At 42.3% G+C, this 24,531-nt stretch overlaps 1 protein-coding gene across 1 annotated transcript in view; it reads left to right on the plus strand.

The window, feature by feature from the left end:
* The window catches only part of LOC126474931 (uncharacterized), a 165,833-nt gene that overhangs the window by 38,306 nt on the left and 102,996 nt on the right, over nt 1–24,531 (plus strand). The window contains exon 2 of the mRNA XM_050102447.1: nt 20,016–20,715. Within this exon, the coding sequence (XP_049958404.1) occupies nt 20,518–20,715 (198 nt within the window). The 5' untranslated portion in view covers nt 20,016–20,517. The remainder of the gene's footprint in view (nt 1–20,015; nt 20,716–24,531) is intronic.

Below are 24,531 nucleotides of genomic sequence, written 5' to 3' on the forward strand. Positions count from 1 at the left end.
CGAGTGATTGTCAAAAATTGGACGAAAAGAATTTCGTGTGGTGATTAAACATTACTTTATGAAAGACAAAACGCCTCAGGAGACTAAAGAGAAGCTTGATAAACATTACAGTGACTCTGCACCTTCGATTAGAACAGTTTGTAAATGGTTTCAAAATTTTCGGAGTGGCCATATGGGCACAAGTGATGCTGAACGTTCTGGACGTCCTGTGGAGGTTACGACTCCAGAAATCATTCATAAAATGCATGGTATGGTGAGGGATGACAGAAGAGTTAAGGTGCGTGAGATTGCTAGTGCTGTGGGCATCTCGAATGAACGGGTACATAATATTTTGCATAAACATTTGGGCATGAGAAAGCTATCCGCAGGATGGGTTCCGCGATTGCTCACGCTTGACCAAAAACGAAATCGTGTGAAGTGTTGCGAGAATGGTCTGCAGCTGTTCAGGATGAATCCGCAGGGCTTTAAGCGTCGTTTCGTCACTGTGGATGAAAGATGGATGTATTACTACACTCCTAAGACCAAACAACAAACTAAACAATGGGTTACCAAGGGAGAATCTGCACCAAAAAAGGCGAAGACCTTTCCTTCGGCTGGTAGGGTTATGGCGACCGTCTTTTGGGATTCGCAAAGGATAATCCTCATCGACTATCTGGAAAAGGGTAAAACTATTATAGGTGCATATTAATCATCGTTATTGGACCATTTGAAAACCGAGCAGCAAGAAAAACGCCGGCGATTGGCCCGACAAAAAGTACTTTTCTATCACGACAATGCACCAGCACACACCTCACCAGTTGTGGTCGCAAAATTAATGGAAATAGGATTCCAACTCTCGTTTCACATCCCCCCCCCCCCCCTATTCTCCAGACTTGCCTCCCTCGGACTACTATTTGTTCCTCAATTTGAAGAAATAGCTTGTGCGACAAAGACTTTATTCAAATGAGAAGGTGACTGCAGCAACTAATAGCTATTTTGCAGACTTGGACAATTCCTATTATTCGGAAGGGATCAACAAATTAGAACGGCGTTGGACGAAGTATATATGTCTAAAAGGAAACTAGGTCGAAAAGAAAAAAAGGTTTATCCCAAACGCGTAAGTAGTTATTATTTTTGCACGAACTTTTCAAACGGCCATCGTACGCGACATTACCGCCATCTGAATATGTGCATATTGCTATCCCACGACTTTTGTCACCTCACCGTAGTTGGGTCAGACATCAGCATGTTGCACGCTGTAATTCGGAGCCCTCTAACAACAGAGGGTTGCAAGTTGCGTCAGCGAAGCGATAAGTCTACCGCGTAATATGTATGACTTGAATTACCTCAATCGATAATGAGAATAGAGCAAAAAATTCGGAGGCATTACTTTTCAGCACGTCCTCGTCTGTGGGAAGTCTAGTCGAGTATGTTATCCACCGTGTACGACAAAAAAGGCGAAGCGTTTCTCGCGCTGGCTATGAAACTTGGTGTAAGCGCACATGAGCGTCTTCCTGTGTGTATGTCTGCACACGTGGTGTCAGCGGCACGCACCCCGGCGCCGTCGCCGGCCGCTCCAAGCCATCGATTGCCGCCAGCTCAAGGTCCACAGTCGACGCTGAAGGCCACTGCAGTCCCATTCCCAAGGATATTACTGCCGTAGGCCCTACACACGTGCTGCTGCTGCTGCTGCTGCGGGGGCGCCATAAATCAGCCGTCCCGGCCAGAATGCCGACATTTCCAGATTGCCCCAACAATAGACTCAGAGCCGGGTCGCCCGATTCATCGACGTCACGCCGCCTTTGGCGTAATGCCCTTCCATTCGCAAGGGATTGTGCAGTGAGCGGCCTCTCGCCAAGCGTCCCGTGTTCCGAGAGAGACGATTCCGGTGGCGAATGTGGAAAAAACGTTCGACCCCGATAAAGGAGCCGTTCCTCGCTAGAAGACTGCGTGTTTATGTTCTGGCTGGTATTCCAGGCTTCTCTGTTGTGTCTCATTAAGTGTGAACATGTGAACATGTGACACTGCTACTGATCGCCCTGTTGGACAGGAACGTAAGCATGCATCAGTTGATGCGTACGCGTTCCCAAGTTTACCCAACAACATGGTCAGTTACGATTGCAGTGCGCACGGAATCATCGAGATTGGACCGTGCCTCCATGGAGACTTCTCACCTAGTCGGATAAATCATATTTCTCATTAAACCAGGTCTACGGACATATCGGCATACGATGCCATCTACACGAATGGCTGCTCGAAATACGCGCCACACTACGGACGTTGCCCGATGAGGGCAGCTTTATGCAGTGGGGGACATTCGCCTGAGCTTCTACGGTGTCTATGATAGTGATCAAGGGCACCATGATAGTAGTGGACAACGTGAACATTATTGCGACGACTTCAATCTCTTCGTGCTTTATGTTTTCCCCGATGACGGTGGCATCTTTCAGCAGGGTAACTGCCAGTGAATAAAGGGTAGAGGAACATGTGGGTTACCAAATTCGCCTTTTGGACTACATCTGGGATACTGTCATTTCGCAAGCTTTTGGCCCACTAACCACCAGCCTGTAATTTACGGATACTAGATGACTTGTGCGTAAATATCTGGTACTTCCGAAAAATTAACGAGGACTCATCGATCCAAAAGTAGCTTGTGTATTGCTCACCAAATATGGACCAATACGGTATCAAGCAGGTAGTCACAATTTCTGACTCTTCAGTCTATAGTAGCGTGAATGATACATTTGGTTAAAGCTCTGATGATGAAAGGAATGTTCGAGATCGATTCAGTTATGAAACAAATTAGTATTTTTATTATGCAGACGTCGATCGATGCTCTATCATCACTTTGTCTTTTACTAAGTTCCTTAAAACCTTTATAGTTACAATCATGAGATCTCCGAAGTAACAGTTTCATACGACTCTCCTTTTTCCTACCACCATGCACAGGCTGCACATTTGTTTGTCTTCGACTATTAAAGATTGCTTCTTCAGAACTTTTTTCTCATATTTCCGATCTTATATTTCTTTTATTACTCAGGGAAACTTACATCACTCTACATTTAAACCACATCCCTTACGTTTCGATCAGCACCGTCGAAAGTTTCTGCTCCATTTCATGACGGACTTGATGGCTAGAAGATGTAGTTTTATTCGCCCAGATATTTTTTCTTGCATTAGAAGCTACTGGATTCTATCAGATATCGGTGTAGATCAGGAGACAGAAATGGAACACATTGCTGTACAAAAATCATATTTCTTTTTCTGTGATCAGAAACATAGTGCAAGTCAAGTCAACAAAGACTGGGATTTTATGCTCTCGTGCCGTAGACATACAGAAGCTAAACAATACTTGGGAGGATTACCTTGTGACAGCTCCACTTCCTTTAAAGATAATTTTGAGATTCAATCTCGAGATCTAAAGTCCATATAATTTCAGTTGTTATAGTCTGTCACTGCTGGACCATCGGTATAAGGGACGTAAAATAAAAATCCTCTGGAAAAATTGATTTGCCAGTACAAAAATCAGGACTGGGAACCTACAATTCACATCTGACTACTCTGAGTAATATTTCACCGCTCCGGGCGCTGGTAAGCATCGTAGAGCACTATATGACAAGGCAGAGGAAAGCATGCTCCCAACTTCACACAGCAATCCATGATAAGCCGCACACTACACTGAATTACTGGAAACAAAATTAGAATGTTTTCGTTTCAGTTCATTTTGTAATAGGCAACGACGGACTGCTGAGAATTAAGCTTCATGATAATTTTTTAAGACATCAGTGTCAACTGCAATAGCACCAGCCTGGTGCAGCTACAAACTCGTGACTCCAAAATGGATACATTGCCAAGAACGTGGAACAATATTTTTCCAAAAATCATTAATAAAAGATGCAGAAAATGCTGAGATGCACCGATTGTTGCACTCTCGGTTCAAGAGACAGCTCGCAGATGTCGAGAAAGAAAAGTTACTGGAAATGTATGCATCCGTAAGGAGATCGATGCGCGAAGCATAGAGCTTCCACGTTGTTGAGTGACTGTAGGAGGATACTGGAAGACTCAGACAGAATTTATAGTTAATGAGGTGAATAGCTGCTTGCTATAAGTGTAGAAAAATGTAAAGTAATGCAGATTAGTAGGATAAACAACCCTGTAACGTTCGAATTCAGCATTAGCAGCGTGGTGTTTGACACAGTCAAGTGGATTAAATATTTAAGCGTAACTACAAGCTGCGACATGGTCGTCGCGAATTGAACGGTGACCCGAATGTAGAATAAATTTCCTTTACTTCACGTCTATGGTCACATAGAGGTGAAGTAAAGGAAATTTATTCTAAACGAAACGTTGCAAAACGATGTGTAATGGAGCGATGACGTCAGGTTGATAGTAGGGAGGGCTAATGGTCGACTTCGGTTTATTGGGAGAATTTTAGGGAAGTGTAGCTCATCTATAAAGGAGACGATAGAATGTTTGGGATCCCCACCAGGACGGATTAAAGGAAGCAATTGAAGCAATTCAGAGGTGTACTGCTAGACCGCTAAGTTCGATCATCACGTAAATACCGTATGACGGATATGGTCAAATGGGAGTCCCTAAGGAGAAGACGACGTTCTCTCCGCGAGGCATTTTTGAGGAAATTTAGAGAAGCGGCATCTGAGGCCGACTGCAAAACGATTCTACTGCCGCCAGCGTAGGCTCTGGGTAACGACCACAAAGATAAGATGAGACAAGTTATGGCTCTTACCGAGGCTCACAGAAAGTCGGTTTTCCTCTGCTCTGTTTGCGAGTGGAACAATAAAGAAAATTACTAGTAGTGGTACGTTGTACACTTAGTCATGCACCGTACGATAGCTTGCGAAATACATATGGGTATGAAGAAGCAAATTTTTTTTCCTTGCACCATGCTTCCATCACTCTGCAACAATTTAATATTTTCCTAGCTTAAATTTGAAATTAATAGTTTAGTACGAATTTGACTAAAAACAGACGACACACGTGTGTAATCTGTACCCGTATCAAGGGCAGCTAACGCGCGCTGGTTCACTTACACTCGAATCAGAGGTATCCTAATGAAGTTGTCATTGCCAGTATCTGGTCAGCAAGGGAATGAGAGGTGCTGACATACAGCCCTTGATCACCAGGTCTTCATGTCAAACTAACCAGTTAAAATCCGAACCTTTCCTCAGTGTCACACAGTATACAGGTGCCACGAACTGATGAGTCATCTGCTGGGGAATTCAAACTTCGTGACCTGTTTTGTATCGATCGAGAGGTCTAAGTTGCGTGTCAACACGGCGTTTCCGCCTATAATTTTCTTCCTTTTAGTTAATTACCCATAACAATGCAACACAATACCACACAGCTCAAGCAGTTATAATAGCTATTCACTCGATACGGAGACATGCTTGACACTTGTGTTAAGAAGTATTCCATCGTAATATCTAACGTGTTTCATGATCTGCTCTGAAAACGGGTCACAACATACGGGTATTAATACAGCCAATTATTTGTCTCATAAACTATTTACATGATTCCGTAGAGGTATGGAAAGAGTCTGTTTAAAGGTCGCATGTTTATCATTTTATTGTAAGTACACTACTGGCCATTAAAATTGCTACACCAAGAAGAAATGCAGATGATAAATGGGTATTGATTGGACAAATATATTATACTAGAACTGGCATGTGACTACATATTCACTCAATTTGGGTGCATAGATCCTGAGAAATCAGTACTCAGAACAACCACCTCTGCTCGTAATAACGGCCTTGATACGCCTGGGCATTGAGTCAAACAGAGCTTGGATGGCGTGGACAGGTACAGCTGCCCATGCAGCTTCAACACGGTAACACAGTTCATCAAGAGTAGTGTCTGGCGTATTGTGACGAGCCAGTTGCTCGGCCACCATTGACAAGACGTTTTCAATTGGTGAGAGATCTGGCGAATGTGCTGGCCAGGGCAGCAGTCGAACATTTCCTATATCCAGAAAGGCCCGTACAGGACCTGCAACATGCGGTCGTACATTATCCTGCTGAAATTTAGGGTTTCGCAGGGATAGAATGAAGGGTAGAGCCACGGGTCGTAACACATCTGAAATGTTACGTCCACTGTTCAAAGTGCCGTCAGTGCGAACAAGAGGTGATCGAGACATGTAACCAATGGCACCCCAAACCATCGCGCCGGATAATACGCCAGTATGGCGATGATGAATACACGCTTTCAATGTGCGTTCACTGCGATGTCGCCAAACACCATCATGATGCTGTAAAGAGAACCTGCATTCATCCGAAAAAATGACGTTTTGCCATTCGTGCATCCAGGTTCGTCGTTGAGTACACCATCGCAGGCTCTTCTGTCTGTGATGGCGTCAAGGGTACCGCAACCATGGTCTCCGATCTGATAGTCCATGCTGCTGCAAACATCGTCGAACTGTTCGTGCAGGTGGTTGTTGTCTTGCAAACCTCCCCATCTGTTGACTCAGGGATCGAGACGTGGCTGCACGATCCGTTACAGCCATGCGGATAAGATGCCTGTCATCTCGCCTGCTAGTGATACGAGGCCGTTGGGATCCAGCACGGCGTTCCGTATTACTCTCCTGAACCCACCGATTCCATATTCTGCTAACAGTCATTGGATCTCGACCAACGCGAGCAGCAATGTCGCGATACGATAAACCGCAATAGCTATAGGCTACAATCCGACCTTTATCAAAGTCGGAACGTGATGGTATGCATTTCTCCTCCTTACTCGAGGCATCACAACAACGTTTCACCAGGCAACGCTGGTCAACTGCTGTTTGTGTCTGAGAAATCGTTTGGAAACGTTCCTCATGTCAGTACGTTGTAGGTGTCGTCACCGGCGCCAACCTTGTATGAATGCTCTGAAAAGCTAATCATTTGCATATCACAGCATCTTCTTCCTGTCGGTTAAATTTCGCGTCTGTAGCACGTCATCTTCGTGGTGTTGCAATTTTAATGGCCAGTAGTGTATGATTGTATGTTGCACTATGTAGAGCAATGGTTTTTTTTTAGGGCTTCGTAACTCAATTGGTAAACACAGAACCATAATAGGATCACTATGTTGTGCGTTTTTTTTCCTCTTTGCCTGTCTGTCCGACTGTCCAGAACCCTATTTCTCAGGAACGGGTAGACGTACCAAATTGAAATTTATGTCATATACTAAGGTCTGCGACCCCTTGGTGGTGTAAAAAATTTAAGCTCTGAGTCTGTCAAATGAAAATTTGTGACATCTGGTTCCTCACTTTTCCGTCAGTCTTTTAAAGAGGTGCATTTTTCCTCTGGTGTTTTGTTATTATTGTTATATTTTTTATATTCACAAAATCACTCACAAAACCCTTTACGATACTTCCCCTTGATCTAGAATCATGAAATTTGGCAAGAAGCAAGGTTTCACAAAAAAAGTAAGAGGGAAAATCCAAAAATGGTTAATTCTTAGATATATCACATGCAAATTTTTTTGTCATTTGTTGTATGACTCTCTATTTGTCCTCCTGTGAAGGCCGCGTTTTATCAGGAACGGGTAAACGTATCAGGTTGAAATTTGTGTCAGATACTAAGATATATAGCCACTTATCGGCGTAAAAAATTTAACCTTCTAAGTTGTTGTTGTTGTTGTGGTCTTCAGTCCTGAGACTGGTTTCATGCAGCTCTCCACGCTACTCTATCCTGTGCAAGCTTCTTCATCTCCCAGTACCTACTGCAACCTACATCCTTCTGAATCTGATTAGTGTATTCATCTCTTGGTCTCCCTCTACGATTTTTACCCTCCACGCTGCCCTCCAATACTAAATTGGTGATCCCTTGATGCCTCAGAATATGCCCTACCAACTGGTCCCTTCTTCTAGTCAAGTTATGCCACAAATTTCTCTTCTCTCCAATTCTATTCAATACCTCCGCATTAGTTACGTGATCTACCCATCTAATCTTCAGCATTCTTCTGTAGCACCACATTTTGAAAGCTTCTATTCTCTTCTTGTCTAAACTATTTATCGTCCACGTTTCACTTCCATACATGGCTACACTCCATACAAATACTTTCAGAGACGACTTCCTGACACTTAGATCTATACTCGATGTTAAAAACTTCTCTTCTTCAGAAACGCTTTCCTTGCCATAGCCAGTCTACATTTTATATCCTCTCTACTTCGACCAACATCTGTTATTTTGCTCCCCAAATAGCAAAACTCCTTTTCTACTTTAAGTGTCTCATTTCCTAATCTAATTCGCGCAGGATCACCCGATTTAATTCGACTACATTCCATTATCCTCGTTTTGCTTTTGTTGATGTTCATCTTGTATCCTCCTTTCAAGACACTGTCAGTTCCGTTCAGCTGCTATTCCAGGTCCTTTGCTGTCTCTGACAGAATTACAATGTCATCGGCGAACCTCAAAGTTTTTATTTATTCTCCATAGATTTTAATTCCTACTCCGAATTTTTCTTTTGTTTCCTTTACTGCTTGCTCAATATACAGATCGAATAACATCGGGGACAGGCTACAACCCTGTCTCACTCCCTTCCCAACCACTGCTTCCCTTTCAGGCCCTTCGACTCTTATAAGTGCCATCTGGTTTCTGTACAAATTGTAAATAGCCTTTCGCCCCCTGTATTTTACCCCTGCCACCTTCAGAAGTTAATGCAGTCAAAATATTTTGATACTCCTAAACTCACTCATCAAAACCTATAGGTATGTCCCGTTTACCTAGAATCATGAAATTAGACAAATCATCTGAGCATGCGGTAATTCGCGCAATGAATATTGTGAACACCTCAGACGACAAGTATGTTATAGGCATAATGATTGATATAGCAGGGGTGTTTGATAATTTTTGGCGACCTATCCTGTTTAAAAGTCTTTAACAGATGGGCTGTCCCAGTTGTCTCTATAACACTCTACGAGATTATCGCACAGACAGGCAGGTGCAATTAGATTGTCCAGGAAAGAAAATTGTGAAATACATCGCCAACGGCTGTCCACAGGGCTCTATCTGTGGTCCAGGGTTCTATCTGGGATGTTGGCACAGAACAATCACTGAACCAGTTTCAGAATATAACAAACAGTAGAAGCTGTATCGTCTATGCAGACGATCTTCTAATTATAGTCTCTGCCCACAAAACGACTAAATTAGAGGAATATCGTAGAGTAGTTCTTGAAAAACGAAATAACTGATTGGTAGAAAACAAACTAACACTAACAGTACACAAAACAGTCTATATGTTACTAAAAGGAACGTTATCAAGAACGAGAAACCTCACAATCAGAATATATGACCAGCCTGCGAAAAGAAGCGAAGTATGTAGGTACCTTGGAATTAACATCGATGAAAAGCAAAACTCCATGCACGTGTAAAAATCATCTGCCAGAGAAACATTAAAATTCTAAACAAAAGAGCAACAATTGACCAAACAAGTTTTCAGCTGCCACTGAGTGTAATAGGAACGTACCACAACGCAATTTTACTCGCTGTTGTGGTCTACGGGTCGAGCGGCTGAGCTCATAGAGCCAGAAAGTCAAGGACAGCACAGTCTCTACAGCGAGCACAGAGGTGTGTACCCCTGAGCCTGACAGTCGCGTATAGAACAACACCGACTGAGGCGCTGCTGGTTATTATCAGCCTTCCTACATATAGACCTAGCAGTAAGAAAGGGAGGTGCCCAATGCAAGAAATCTGGGACCGGGCATAAACAGGGAGGAGACCTTACCAGTTCTTTCCTTACACTTTGCCGTCCGGCGACACCACGGTGGTGTCGTCTGCATAGTATCACTCAGTGGCCGGCGACACCACAGTGGTGTCATGAGCATAGTACCGCGCAGTGGCCGGTGACAGCGTTTTAGTATCTTCTTCATTCTGTTGTTTTGTTTAGGTAACAATAACTTACACACGTCAACAAGTTTTTTTGTTTTTGTAAGTACTTCCGCACTTTCATCATGGCAGACGAAAGAGACGATACGATTATTTGCGATGAATGTGCGGACGTCTTGTCTGACGTTCCGGACGACTTGGCCGATTGGGAAGAAGACACTGGATATCAAAAAAACCAAAGTGAAGCAGAATCGTCGGAAATAATGAAGTACGTCCAAGAAGAATTCCGCGAACGCTACGGTTGCCAATTGATTCGGATGAATCCGACGAAGAAGACAGACTATGATTTACTGAGGACCAATAATAAATTTGAAGGATCTCCGGATCCACACATATTTCCCAAAGATACACAGTGTCGTGGATATCGTAGAATTATATATTGGGAACAATCTATTTGAATATATTAGTAACGAAACCAACAAGTATTACAGTCAAAATTGCAATAGAAGGAAAATGGATAAAAAAAAGGCCAAATTTGTCGATGTTACGGGACCCGTACTTAGAAAATGGCGTGGGCTTGCTATCCTTATGGGAATTGTAAAAAAAGCAAGGATCGATGATTACTGGTCAACGAATCCATTGATAGACACATCGATATTTCGCAAAATGATGCCCCGCAACCTATTCAGACAAATATTATCATTTTTACATTTTTCTGGCACCAACAATAAAACGGGTAATGCCGACCGGCTTTTCAAAGTGCAATTCGTTACTGATTATTTTTCCAAAAAGTTTAAATAAACGTTTGATCTAAGCCAAAACATCTCAATTGGTGAAGGAATGATACCGTGGCGTGGACAGTTAAATTTTAAAGTTCGTAATCCGTCGAAAATTACGAAATATGGCATACTTATTCGGATGCTGTGTGATTCGAGTACGGGATACATTTCCTCATTCAAGATATATTCCGGAGCTGGACAACCCTTAGCAAAAACAGTGATGGAACTACTGACACCTTATGAAAAGTGGCATCAACTCTACATGGATAATTATTATAACAGTGTAGAACTTGCAGAGAAGTTAGTTGAAAAGAAAACTCGAGTTTGTGGAACAATATGGCAAAATAGAGGATTGCCGGAAAAATTAAAGCGCGCAAAAGTCAATGTGTTTGAAGCTTGTCATGAACGGAAAGGTGACAAGCGGCTGGCTGCAAGCCAAGTAATCCGAATTAGCGCTGCCGACGCCAAACGAATAATGTACGAGACGTACGAACAGTAAAGTGCTAACATTAAAAACAGAACAAGAATACCATACTTCCTTCCCATCAAGGGATGACACTACCTGTCCGAACATGGTCCACATTCCAGCTACTTAGTAAAAATGTGGCAACGCACTACAGACATTTGTGTATGTGGAGCAATCGGCTACCCGGAACACATCGTCCGGGAATGTGCCATTACACAAGATCTTACAGACTTGGACAGGAATGCCTTTGGTAACAGAACAGTCTATAACAGAATAAGAAGCTGTGGCATAAGGTGAACTCGCTAACATCTAAAATAACAGCTTATGAGCTGCAAACATAAATGGTTGAGAGACAATCAAGAAGAGGCCAAACATTATGACAACGAGACGTGACACGGCGCAAGATCCACCTAAGACAACCTTCCCGAAGCAGTGAGGAGATGAGCTTTGGGAGAACCAGGAATGATTTCTTGAGACCCTGGTAGCCATACCACAATCTCTACACCTTGGATGGCACAGCAGCATAGCTATTATGAATCCTGAGTTTGTGCTTGATAGCAATCCAGACAGAAAAAAAATTCAGTTTGGTTCTGACACCAAGTATAGAAGTGTAGTATAGTGTAGTGTTCTGTAGTGTAGCGCTGTGTAGTCTAGTGTTCTATAGTAGTGTCGATCAGGATAATAAATTACAAAATTTGTGATCTATCAATGCACCAATGCTAAATATTGTAGCAGACCAGTAGCGTGTGTCTTGTGGCTTCCGGATGAACATATATCTGTGCGCCAGGTGGCCAAGCGGTAGTATTTTCTTTATTCCCTTTTTAATGATTTTTTAGTTATAATTCTTTTTTGTGGATATTCTACACAGGTTTTTTCTCTTTAAATAGTATAATACTAAATTATACTAACGCATTTGAAATTATGTTAAAATACGAGGACCGTCCAGAAAGTAAGTTCCGATCGGTCGCGAAATAGAAACCGCTGTGAAAACCACAAACGTTTTATTTGAACACTTAGGTACAACTTCCACCTACTTCTCTACATAGTCGCCGCTCCAACTTCGAGTGTTGTCGTAGTGTATCAACTTTCCAATATCCTCGTCACAGAAAGCAGTCGCCTGTGCTTTCGATCAGTTATCTGCACTGGGCTACAGCTCGTTGTCTGTGGAAAAATTTTGTCTTCACAGGCAGCGGTTCTTGTGAGCAGAGATGAGACTCAGGCGGAGCCAATTACGGACTGTATTGAGGGTGATAAACACTTCTCATCGAAAACGCTGCAGGAGCGTCTTCATTGGCCCTGCAGTGTGCGGCCGACAATTGGCATGAAGAAGGAACTGCTCGACAGTTGTGTTGTGTGGGCTGCATCACACAGGCGAAATCTCTAATCAGGCCCTCGTACTTGGCGGGAGACGCTATTCCCTACGCATCTTTACGTGCTCACTGTTCACTCAAAACTGAAAAGAGCGACGCGACACAATCGACGGGCATACTAGATACACTGCCCAACACATCTGTGCAAAGCTTAACTGGATTTTCCCAGTGGTTTCCATTTCGCGACCTTTCGGAACTTTCTTTCTGGTCAACCCTCGTATTATGTTCTATGTTCATGCCGATTAATGTGCTATTCTTTAATATAGATAACAGATTAATGTGCTATTCTTGAATATAGATAACAGATTAAAACAAATTAGCAAATAAATAAATAAATTATGTAGATTGAATAGTGGCCAAGACTGCAGCCCTGTATTACATCCTTTTTAATCCGAGCATGTTCTTTTGATATTCTGTTCTTATTTTCTTCTCTCTGTTCTTGTCTTAATTGTGTATTATCCTCTCTTATTATGGATTACACATATTATTCTGAGAATTTTGAACATTGTTTATTATTTTTCTTTGTCGAATGCTTTTTCTACGTCGACTAATCCTTTGAAAGATTCTCGATTTTTCTTACGTCTTGTCTCCTTTATCAATCGCAACGCCGGAACTGCCTCTCTCGTGCGTTTACCTTTTCTAAAACCAAACTGTTCGTCATGTAACGGATGCTCAGTTTACTTTTCCAATCTTGTGTATATTATTTTTGTCAACAGTTTTGATGCATGAGTTGTTAAGCTGACTGTACGATAGTTTTCACACTTCTCTGTACCTCCTCTCTTCTGGATTGTCTGAACGTCATTTTTACGAAAGTCTGATGGTCTATCTCTAGTCGCAAAGATTCTGCAAACCAACTTGAATAATCGTTTTGTTGCCGCTTCCCTGATGATTTTATAAATTCCGAAGGAATATTACTTATCCCTTCGCCCTTATTTGATCGTATGTCTTCCAAAGCAGCGCTAAATTCTGACTCTACTGCTGGATTCCCTATGATTTCCATATCGACACCCAATTATCTTTCAATTGCATCACGAGACAAATCCTCACCTTCGTAGAGACCTTCAGTGTACTGTTCCTATCAATCCGCTCTCTCCTCTGCGCATAATACTGGAATTCCTATTGCTCTCTTAACATTGATGTCCTTGATTTTAATTTCGTTGGAAACTGTTTCGACTTTTCTATATGCCAAATAAGTATCCACAGATCATTTCTTTTTCAATTTCTTCACTTTTTCCTGCTGCTTTTTCGCTTTGGCTTTCCTGAACTTCCTATTAATTTCATTCCTAAGTAACTTATATTTCTACAGTCTTGAGTCTCCATCAGTTTTGCACTTCTTTCTTTCGTCGATTAGTTAAAGTATTTCTTCTGTTACCTTAAATTCCTTCACCGTTATTTATGGTTGTCTGTCCAACGTCTGTGATTGCCGTTTTTAGAGATGCCTTTTTCTCTTCAACTGAACTGCCTACTATGGTACCTATTGTCGCAGTATTTACGGACGTAGAGAACTTGAAACATGCATCACCGTTCCTCAGTGGTTCAGTGTGTAATTTCTTTTCACACTGATTCTTCAGGACGATTCTCTTAAACTTCAGCCGACACTTTATGACTACTAAATTGGGATCCGAGCCTATATCTGATCTAGGGTACGCTCAACAATCCACCATCTGATTTCGGAATCTGCCTCATCATGATGTATCCAACTGTAATTTTCCAGTGTCTGCAGACGTGTCCAAGTACACCTCCTCCTCTTGTGATTTGTGGAAAATGGATTTAAAAGATCTTTCTCATCTCTGACTCACACTACGGAGCCCATATTCTCTTGTAACTATTTCTTCTATTCCCCCCCGCGTACCAGTCCCCCCACCCTTCCCCCCATGATTATTATGTTTTATCTCACTGTACAGACTGTCTTATCCGATGAATGTTCTCACATACCTCCTCTACCTCTTCACGTGCTTTGGAAGTCAGTACGTATATCTGAAATATTGTTTATGGTGTAGTTTCCAGTCGATTCTGATGAGAATAACCCTATCACTGAACTGTTCGCACTAACCCACTATTCTAGTTCGTCATGAATCCTACGCTCGTTATACCATTTTCTGCTGGTGTTGATATTACCCTATATTCGTCTGACCACAAATCCTTATATTCTATCCATTTCACCCCATTATATCTATAATGACTCTTTGCGTTTCTATTTTCAGATTTTCTAGCTTCCCTACCACGTTTAAAATTCAGACGATCCGTTCTTCGACTCGTAGAATGTTACCCTTTCGTTATTTATTCACTCTTTTTCTCATAGCTACCTCCGTCTTGTCACTCCCGGAGGTCCGGAGAGTGATTAATCCAACTTATTTTGCCAACGGAGAGACCATCATGACCCTTTTCCAACTGCAGAGCACATGTCCTGTGACATACTCATGCCACAGTTTATTGCTGATTCTTCCGCATTCCAATCTCAAGGGCAAAAGGAAATGCCAATTCTCTGTCCAAAAAAATTTTGAGAATTTGTGGTAAGTTCCTATGGGACCAAACTGCTAAGGTCATCGATCCCCAGGCTTACACACTATTTAATCTAACTTACGCTAAGGACCGCACATACATCCGTGCCCGAGGGAGGACTCGAACCTCCGACGGGGGGACCCGAATGATCCGTGGCAAGGCGCCTTATACCGCACGGCTACCCCGCGCAGCATTCTCTGTCCACTCCTCCGCCTAGTTGACAAGACGTTTGACAGAGCGAGGGTGACTGCTTTTACCGGGATTGTTCGGCTGACATTGCTGATGATCATTTCAAAGTTTAAGCAGTGGCAGGGATCTAATCCGGAACTCCGAAAGTCAATGATTACCAGCCAAACAAGCTACACTTAGGTCACTTTTATTTTATTTTATAATTCAGTCCTCTGTACCACCCGTTCTAGCCGATCCTTACGCTTTGCAGATACGCCTTCATGAGCTCCTCCGCTACATACAGGGTGAGTCACCTAACGTTACCGCTGGATATATTTCGTAAACCACATCAAATACTGACGAACCGATTCCACAGACCGAACGTGAGGAGAGGGGCTAGTGTAATTGTTTAATACAAACCATACAAAAATGCACGGAAGTATGTTTTTTAACACAAACCCACTTTTTTTAAATGGAACCACGTTAGTTTTGTTAGCACATCTGAACATATAAACAAATACGTAATCAGTGCCGTTGTTGCATTGTAAAATGTTAATTAAATCCGGAGATATTGTAACCTAAAGTTGACGCTTGAAACCCCCGACTTTCAGTTGCGTGTTGTAACAAACACGGGCCACGGTCGGCGAGCAGCATCTGCAGGGACATGTTTACGATGACGACCGTGTGTACGAGTGTGGCTGTTGTGCACTGTTGTGGTTTGGTCTAGCTGTCGCAGTGTCCGCATGTAGCGCTTGCTGCTATTGTTATTCTGCATTCGTCTCCGCACGCAGACCAACTGTAGTACACCGTGTTATCAGACGTCTGTGTAGTGTTGTAGGAACTGTGACCATGGTGTATTCGAACTCTGAAAAGGCGGAGATGATACTCATCTATGGCGAGTGTCGACGAAATGCAGCTGAAGCCTGCAGGGTGTATGCAGAACGGTACCCGGACAGAGAGCATCCAACGTGCCGCACATTGCAAAACATCTACCGCCAAATGTATGCAACAGGTATGGTCGTAGCACGCAAACGGGTCCGTAACAGGCCCGTCACAGGAGAAGCGGGTGCAGTTGGTGTGTTAGCTGCTGTTGCCATGAACCCACACCTGAGTACACGGGACATTGCGAGAGCCGGTGGACTGAGTCAAAGTAGTGTCATGCGCATACTGCATCGTCACCGCTTTCGCCCGTTTCATGTGTCGCTACATCAACAATTACATGGTGATGACTTTAATCATCGAGTGCAATTCTGTCAATGGGCATTAACAGAGAATGCGTTGCAGTCCTACCTGTTTACCGATGAAGCGGGTTTCACAAACCACGGGGCAGTGAATCTACGGAACATGCATTACTGGTCCGTGGACAATCCTCGCTGGCTCAGACAGGTAGAGCGACAGCGACCGTGGACTGTAAATGTATGGTGCGGAATCATTGGCGACCACCTCATTGGTCCTCACTTCATTGCAGGGGCCCAAACAGCTGCAACATACATCGCGTTTCTGCAGAATGATCTGCCAACGTTGCTCGAAAATGTCCCACTGGAAACGCGTCGACGTATGTGGTATCAGCATGATGGTGCACCTGCACATTCCACAATTAACACTAGGCTGACCCTTGACAGGATGTTCGACGGGCGTTTCATAGGACGTGGAGGACGCATAAATTGGCCAGCCCGTTCTCCTGATCTTACACCTCTGGACTTCTTTCTGTGGGGTACGTTAAAGGAGAATGTGTACCGTGATGCGCCTACAACCCAGAGGATATGAAACAACGTATTGTGGCAGCCTGCGGCGACATTACACCAGATGTACTGCGACGTGTACGACATTCATTACGCCAGAGATTGCAATTCTGTGTGCAGCAAATGATGGCCACCAAATTGAACATCTATTGGCCTGACATGTCGGGACACACTCTATTCCACTCCGTAATTGAAAACGGAAACCATGTGTGTACGTGTACTTCACCCCTCATGGTAATGTACATGTGCGTCAGTGAAAAAGACCAATAAAAAGGTGTTAGCATGTGAACGTAATGTGCTGTTCCGGTCTCTTCTGTACCTAAGGTCCATCACCGTTCTCTTTGGATCCGTCCCTTTGGATCCCCTGCGATACACACGATCGAACAGCGGAGGAGGGGTACTCAAGCGTCTACATTAGGTTACAATATCTCCGGATGTAATTAACATTATACAATGCAACAAACGGCACTGATTACGTATTTGTTTATATGTTCAGATGTGCTAACGAAACTAACGGGGTTCCATTTAAAAAATCGTAGGTTTGTGTTAAAAAACATACTTCCGTGCATTTTTTTATGGTTTGTATTAAACAATTACACTAGCCCCTCTCCTCACGTTCGGTCTGTGGAATCGATTCGTCAGTATTTGATGTGGTTTACGAAATACATCCAGCGGTAATGTTAGGTGACTCACCCTGTATACCAAAAACACTTTTTCTAGTATGTCATGTCAGTAATTTCCCTCCTAATCAATTACCTGTCTTCCTGTAGAAGAGAGATTAATAAGGAGAATTTGTACTTCTTCGTGACCTCGATTAAATGTAACGTATCCTAGTAAAATGAAAATCTTTCTTCTTGCTAGAAGTGCAACTTTGTCTGGCTACCGTGTTCGTGGCTTAGATCTGCTAAAAATGGATATATCAGTCTTCGTCACTTCTAAATTCAAAATTGACAGCAAAGTAAACAAATTTTTTTCTACTATACTCCATATGATATGAGTATTTAATTAAATATTCGTCCATGGAATACAAAGAGTTGCCCAAAAAAATGGTTTCAGGTATAAAATTTGCCTTTGTACCTGACGGACAATTTATGTTATTAGGCAAACTACAAAATATTTCTGTGGCTACCTTCTGATTTCCCTTCAGAGCCACCGAGAACATCCGTAATAAGTAAAAAAAGTTTTTTCTTCTAGTGTTATTGCTGAAGACTTTACTATCCTTGTTAAATAACGATGTATTAGTTACGACGAATGTCGTTGGTGAGTATACATATTGCACAATAGCAGTTACAATGCGTCAGCTGTAAGTTGGCCGGTTGCCAAAGCTGGTTATGAGGAGCGGGAAAAGGAATTCCAGCTTCCACATAGACCACTACTGGGCGAGGGATCATGAGCTGTGAAGGGGGATGCGGTTGTGTGTGTGTGTGTGTGGGGGGGGGGGGGGGGGGGGGTGGATGGGGAAACCGCCTGCCTCCTGCAGTGCAGGCACCTTAATCTGCTGTGCTTCATGGTTCACTGAAAGCAGAAGTCACACGAGAAGGTAAAAATCACTTCATTTTGTTCGTAATAGAAACTAAAATTATTTTACGTGTTGAAAACGCTTAATAAAACCATTAACTGAAACAGTTACGCACACTTTTCGCAAGGAAAGACAAACAGTAACCTACGAAGCACACTGAAGTACAACACAGTAACACAGCAGTCAACAAGGGTCACCTCACACTGTACTGTCGGCTAAGTAATGTGTGAAGTAAAACGTAACGTGTAACGTAAAACAAATGACTGTCAGCCGGAGCCTTTCGACTTTCCCGAGTTCAGGACTAGGGAGCTGATAGATCAACTTCCAGTTAACACAATGTAAAATGCCAGACTGCTCGAATGGCGGTTACAATATGACTATGGCTAAGGATGCCCATACGATAATTTGTAATGGTAAAGGGGAGGGGGGTTAGGTCTGTGGATATGGAGTATTTTTAGTCTTTGGAAAACGAATGCGACTTTTAAGCAACCATAAAAAAGTTCCAGTTCAGACCCTGTTAAACACCTGTGTAGTGCCAACTTTTTAATCACTTTCTTGTAAGAAAAAAATGAGTCTCCACCGTACGTTTTCCTTTCTCTTAGATCTGCTTGTACGCCACTGCTCGGTTTCTTGCATTCCAAATCTAGATGATAACTTACCCCAGAAAATTATACCATAAAGGTTGTGGAACAGAAATATGTTGATGTGTTGTTTTATTCGTTTCCCAAACTAACTGTTATGAGGAGAGTAATACTACTGAACTTAGCATTTGATAAGACAATATTGAAGTTTCTTCCTGTTCATATGATACATTGATTACCTGTGTTATTCTGTTTGTCATGCAGAACTGAATTTACTGTTTTCGTACGAAAGTAAGGGAAAGTTCATATGTAGAAAACCATTAATTAATTCCTTGAAACACATTACTGATATTTTCTTCTGTTGATGTCCTTCAACTCGGACTAATTATAACGTTTGTGCCAGCTGCAAAAAGTATTAAATTTGTGTGATGAATGTCAAGTGTAAAGTCGTTTGCATATATAAGCAATAGGGTGTCGACTCAAAATTTAACTCAATGAAATTACACAATGGATACACCCCAGTCAGTAAAATTTTCCTCCCACCCAGAATTATTCAGTACCACTCCTTTGGTTTTCCATGCGACTACGCACAGTGTGTTCACAAGCCCTGTCCGACAGTTCTACAGTAGACAAACTATGTACTGTAGAATATTTTGTAATTTGATGTTTTGTGTTACCGTTACGTATGTGTAATAGCGCGCATCACGTCAGAAGGCGACCCACTTCTGAGCTGTTCTAAGCATCTCCCTCGCCTAACTTGCGGCTGGCAATGGTAGATGGTCTGCACCTTCACGCCATGCAGTGAATAACGCTGGATGGCGTTAAGTGTTCTCCAGGAGACTGCGATGTGGCTATGCACCAGTGGCGATGTAGTTCTATTAACTGTTGTTCTTGGCAACAACTCGTAGGGTTCGGCAACATGGAAGGCGTTTGATCTTTCTCTGCCGCCACGTGGAACGTAAACCCATCCCGTCCATGATTCCTTATAGCAATCAGTCCTAGAGCAGGCGCGCCTTCCGACGTGATGCGTACCATAGTCTTCAATACTTACATTCTTGTTATTACCAACTTCTTTCTTGTTTTAGGATGAGAACCAGCTGCAAGAATGTTCCTACGAAGACGTCAGGTATCCCTACGAAAGAAATCTACATCAGATTGTGACGACACACACTGAAAGAAACTTCCATAATGTTACTTGAGATGACCGACTGCATTTATGTCGATAAACACATCATTTCAGGTGTATTTTTTATCGATCCGTGTGCGCTCAACTTCAGAATAGGTGCACGACTGTCTGCACGTGCTTGAATGCCTGTTTGTTGACGTACACATGTACATAGCTATAAAATGTTGTGAGTATTCAAACCAAACAGAAACAATGTGGACAATATCAAATTTTATAAACCCCGAACCGGGATAAACAGACTCTCCGATACTTTGTAACATTCGACCAATTTTTCTTACAAGTATTTTAAAAAAATTGATGTGTACTAAGGTCGAATAGAAACGTGTTTAGTGTATTCCTGAGTGGTGTTGAAGTGCGTCTGTAACACTTACCAAGAGTCAGTGAACTTGTTTCACCGCAGTATGTCAAGGAAATGGAGACTGGTGAAAGATGAGGAAAACGCCGCTTTCTACAGCCACTGCAGGGAGTTACAGGACCAAGCGTCGATTCTCATCGGAAAGCTACAGAGCATTCTGCGCGAACTGCGACGCCTGGACATCCAGAAAAGCAAACCAAGAACTGCTTACAACAAGCTTGACAAAGAGGACGTTGAAATTCAGGTACGGCTGCACGCTCTTTCTTTCCTTGCCACCCATTTGTACAGGGTGATCAAAAAAATTTGAAAACTTAATAAACCACGAAATAATATAGACAGAAAGGTAAAAATTGACACACATGCTTGAAATGACATGGGGTTTTATTAGAACAAAAAAAACTATTGCTAGACGCGTGAAAGATCTCTTGCGCGTGTCGTTTGGTGATGATCGTGTGCTCAGCCGTCACTTTCGTCATGCTTGGCCTCCCAGGTCCCCAGACCTCAGTCCGTGCGATTATTCGCTTTGGGGTTACCTGAAGTCGCAAGTGTATCGTGATCGACCGACATCTCTAGGGATGCTGAAAGGCAACATTCGACGCCATTGCCTCACCATAACTCCGGACATGCTTTACAGTGCTGTTCACAACATTAATCCTACAACTATTGTTGAGGAATGATGGTGGACATATTGAGCATTTCCTGTAAAGAACATCATCTTTGCTTTGTCTTACTTTGCTATGCTAATTATTGCTATCCTCATCAGATGAAGCGCCATCTGTCGGAAATTTTTTGAACGTTTGTATTTTTTTGGTTCTAATAAAACCCCATGTCATTCCAAGCATGTGTGTCAATTTTTACCTCTCTATCTACATTATTCCGTGATTTATTCAGTTTTCAAATTTATACTGACTTTTTGATCACCCGCTACATCCATTATAACAATCGTTTGCAAGTTTGGATCACAACTGGAAAATGTACCTCTTTGAACTTCTAAAACAAGTAGATCTAGCAACAATTATGATGCCCCACAGGGAATTAAGACATACGAAAACTAATGTCTGTGCTAACTTTCCTTTTACTGAAGCCAAAAAGTGAAATAGGAGCAGTAGTTAAGATACTTTACTCGTAATCCCGAGCAACAGGTTCTAGATATCCGCCTGAGTTTTCTGTTTAATGTTGTTTCCTTTAGTTTCTCCAGATTACTGCTAGTCACTGCTGGGCGATTCTTCGAACAAGGCAACAGCCGATTTTTTTCCACCTATTTATTTGGGTCAACCAATTAATTTTCTGTGTTAACAGGGCATTAGCCGTTAATTTCCCTTCCTACCAATATGAACTGTCTTTACACATGTCACACGGCAAGAAAAATATAGTTTGCGAATTAACATACGTTAACGAACCTTACTCGAAACTTGCACTCATCAGCGGGACATTCAGTATGTTTGATCTACGTCTACATCGTCATCATTATCATTTTCTTCCTCCTTGCTCTTGAAAAACGAACTCTTGGTACTGTAAAGTCCACAATTTTGTTATTGCGGGATATGCATTTAGTCAGCAGTAATATGTGCCTGGAATAGTTTTAGGACACCAGCTTTAGGTACTTTCAGAATAAGCTCTTATACTATGGAGTTTTCTTTGTAGTGTTTCACAATGGAATCTGTTGAGTAATAATGGAATTTTTCGTGTGAGCCAGAAAGCAGGTGATGAATTTCTTAGATCTTGGATCGTCTCTCTATCCAGTTACAGTTAATCCACTTTGGTTCCAAAGATCTTTGATTTATAGAACCCAGATCAACAGACGCATGTCTGGATGTGCAGCCAGCACCTTCCCAGAGAAGATTATCAGGGTATCAAAGACCGTGCTATAGCCTGCACACAGGGAAGGCATCTAATAGCTCTGCTTGTGGTATCTCGATCCATGCAGAGAAGTGCTGTGGTCTCCCATCAGGAGAGGGAGACTGGCACCATCAGAGTCCACCACAGGAACAGAGGTAAGCAGTGGCAGTTGCTTGCCCACATGATGACAGATGACGATCTGCTCACATGCAGTGCTGGTTTGGCCTCCAGAAGGCCTGCTGGATGGCGACAGCAACAGCTCCACGTCAGTGTTGTCTCAGCAATTGGCACTGCTGCGCACAGTGATCAAGTCACTCCAGACAGAACCTGCTGCTCCATAGAATATCGAAGACGAGTAGATGAGCAAACGGTCGACCTATATAGGCCTTCCCTCTCCACAGAACAGCAGAAAAATGAGTAGAGCTCTACCAGAACAGGAGCAGTATCTATACAGGATGACCCCATGTGGCCTGCTGGTGACATCACTCATCCTGGTTTTTCCATTCAGCCAGCTCTCTTGTTCGCTTCAGGCTTTTACAACTTAGCCTTTCAGATGGTCTTTTCTGCTGTGTCAGTAAACTGAATAGTTACTCCTCCATCTGACTTAAGCATTCTTACAACATTTTGTGCAGTCACCGTTATGACGATAGCCCACCTTTGCCTTCATGCCATTTTACTGCGTTACTAGATCATGTGTTCATTCACGGTGTTGCAATAGTTTCCATGTTTGCCACTCCATCAGAAGTCCATTCTCATCATTCCACCTGGCTATTGACCCATTATTCTCTCCCTCCGGCGTTGCCATGGAAGAACTTTTCTGAGTCCCCCAAGCAGACTACTCTACTGCACAACAATATTATTAGAGATGAAACAGAAGATCTGATTGGAGAACGTAGTGGAAGGAAATTGGCTGAATCCTTGTTAGATGAACTATCACTTTATTTAACATAAGCAGATTTAGGAAAACCAAGGAGAATATAAATCTGGATGATTCCATCGGAATTTGATTCATACTCTTGCTGAAATAAATTAATATTGCATGATTACTGAGTGCACTTAAAAAAAAGAAAAAAAAACAACGGAACTGACTGCAAGAACGTTCAAAGATATCTTGCAAAACATATTAAATTTAAAAGCACAGAACCATCAGTGGCCTGAATAACAATCTCCATACGCTGTGGGTTAAACTTCCCATTGCTCTCAACTCCCCACATGATATGAAACAAGACAAAATCGTGATTTGTCTGACCACACAACGCACATCCAGTCAACTGCTGTCCAATTTTTCTGTTGTCTGACCAACTCAAGACGCTTAGCGTTATGTGCCGCTGTGAGCAATGGCTGTTTGCGAGGTACCCAACTCCTAACCCAGGAAATTGCTGGTCTCCTTTTAAGCTGATTCATTGTATTGCTTCTTTTTCTTTCGTTGTATCACTCATCTACTTCTAGTGTGGCTTGTTCATAACTTTTTAATTGAAGAAATGTAATTATTTTGCAAAAGTTTTCTTTTACAGCATGTGAGTCTTAAGAGTAACAGAAAAGTGTTTTGCAAAATGGGGACGTCTGCACGTCTTCAATTACAAAGTTATAAATGAACCACCAAAGGAGTGTAAGTAGTGTGGCTCTGTAAGTAGGTAAGTAAGTGTCATATTATAGATCGAAAAGCCTAGGGTTGAGTTCTCATTTTCCCTGTCAGTTATTGCTCCTTTCATCCCTGCCAGTGATATGTTAATGAGAAAAAGCCAAATTGCACTTTGCTTCAGTGTCCATTTTAAACTTTAGGTTCCCTTGTATCTGATGGGGTAAGTCAGTTCATAGATTGGAGGACTTCAAGAGTAGGACCAGGTTGAAGATGGCTTTAACTCGTAAGTAATTTGCTTGTTGTGTTAGATAGCACAGTAGGTGTAGATCCCGCATGTTGATGTATGATGAAATTTATAATCCTTTGTCTTAAAGTTTTAGTGAGTATGTGATACATTGTTTTAATTTCATATTTTATCTTAGAGCATAACGTCTGCAGTCAAGCGGTTGGTGAAGCACGGCATTTTTATTTACAACAGCTTATGATGTATTTCAATTTGATAAACACATTTTCACAAATGACCGGCCTGTAGAACAAAAATCCATTATCTTAAGTCAGGTATGAGGTATTCTACTTCCATATGATTTCCAGTTTTGTGTGTTTACAGTTGATTTAATATTATCATTTTCCTTCCACGAT

This window comes from Schistocerca serialis, chromosome 4 (assembly GCF_023864345.2).
Source record: "Schistocerca serialis cubense isolate TAMUIC-IGC-003099 chromosome 4, iqSchSeri2.2, whole genome shotgun sequence".
Lineage (NCBI taxonomy): Eukaryota > Metazoa > Arthropoda > Insecta > Orthoptera > Acrididae > Schistocerca > Schistocerca serialis.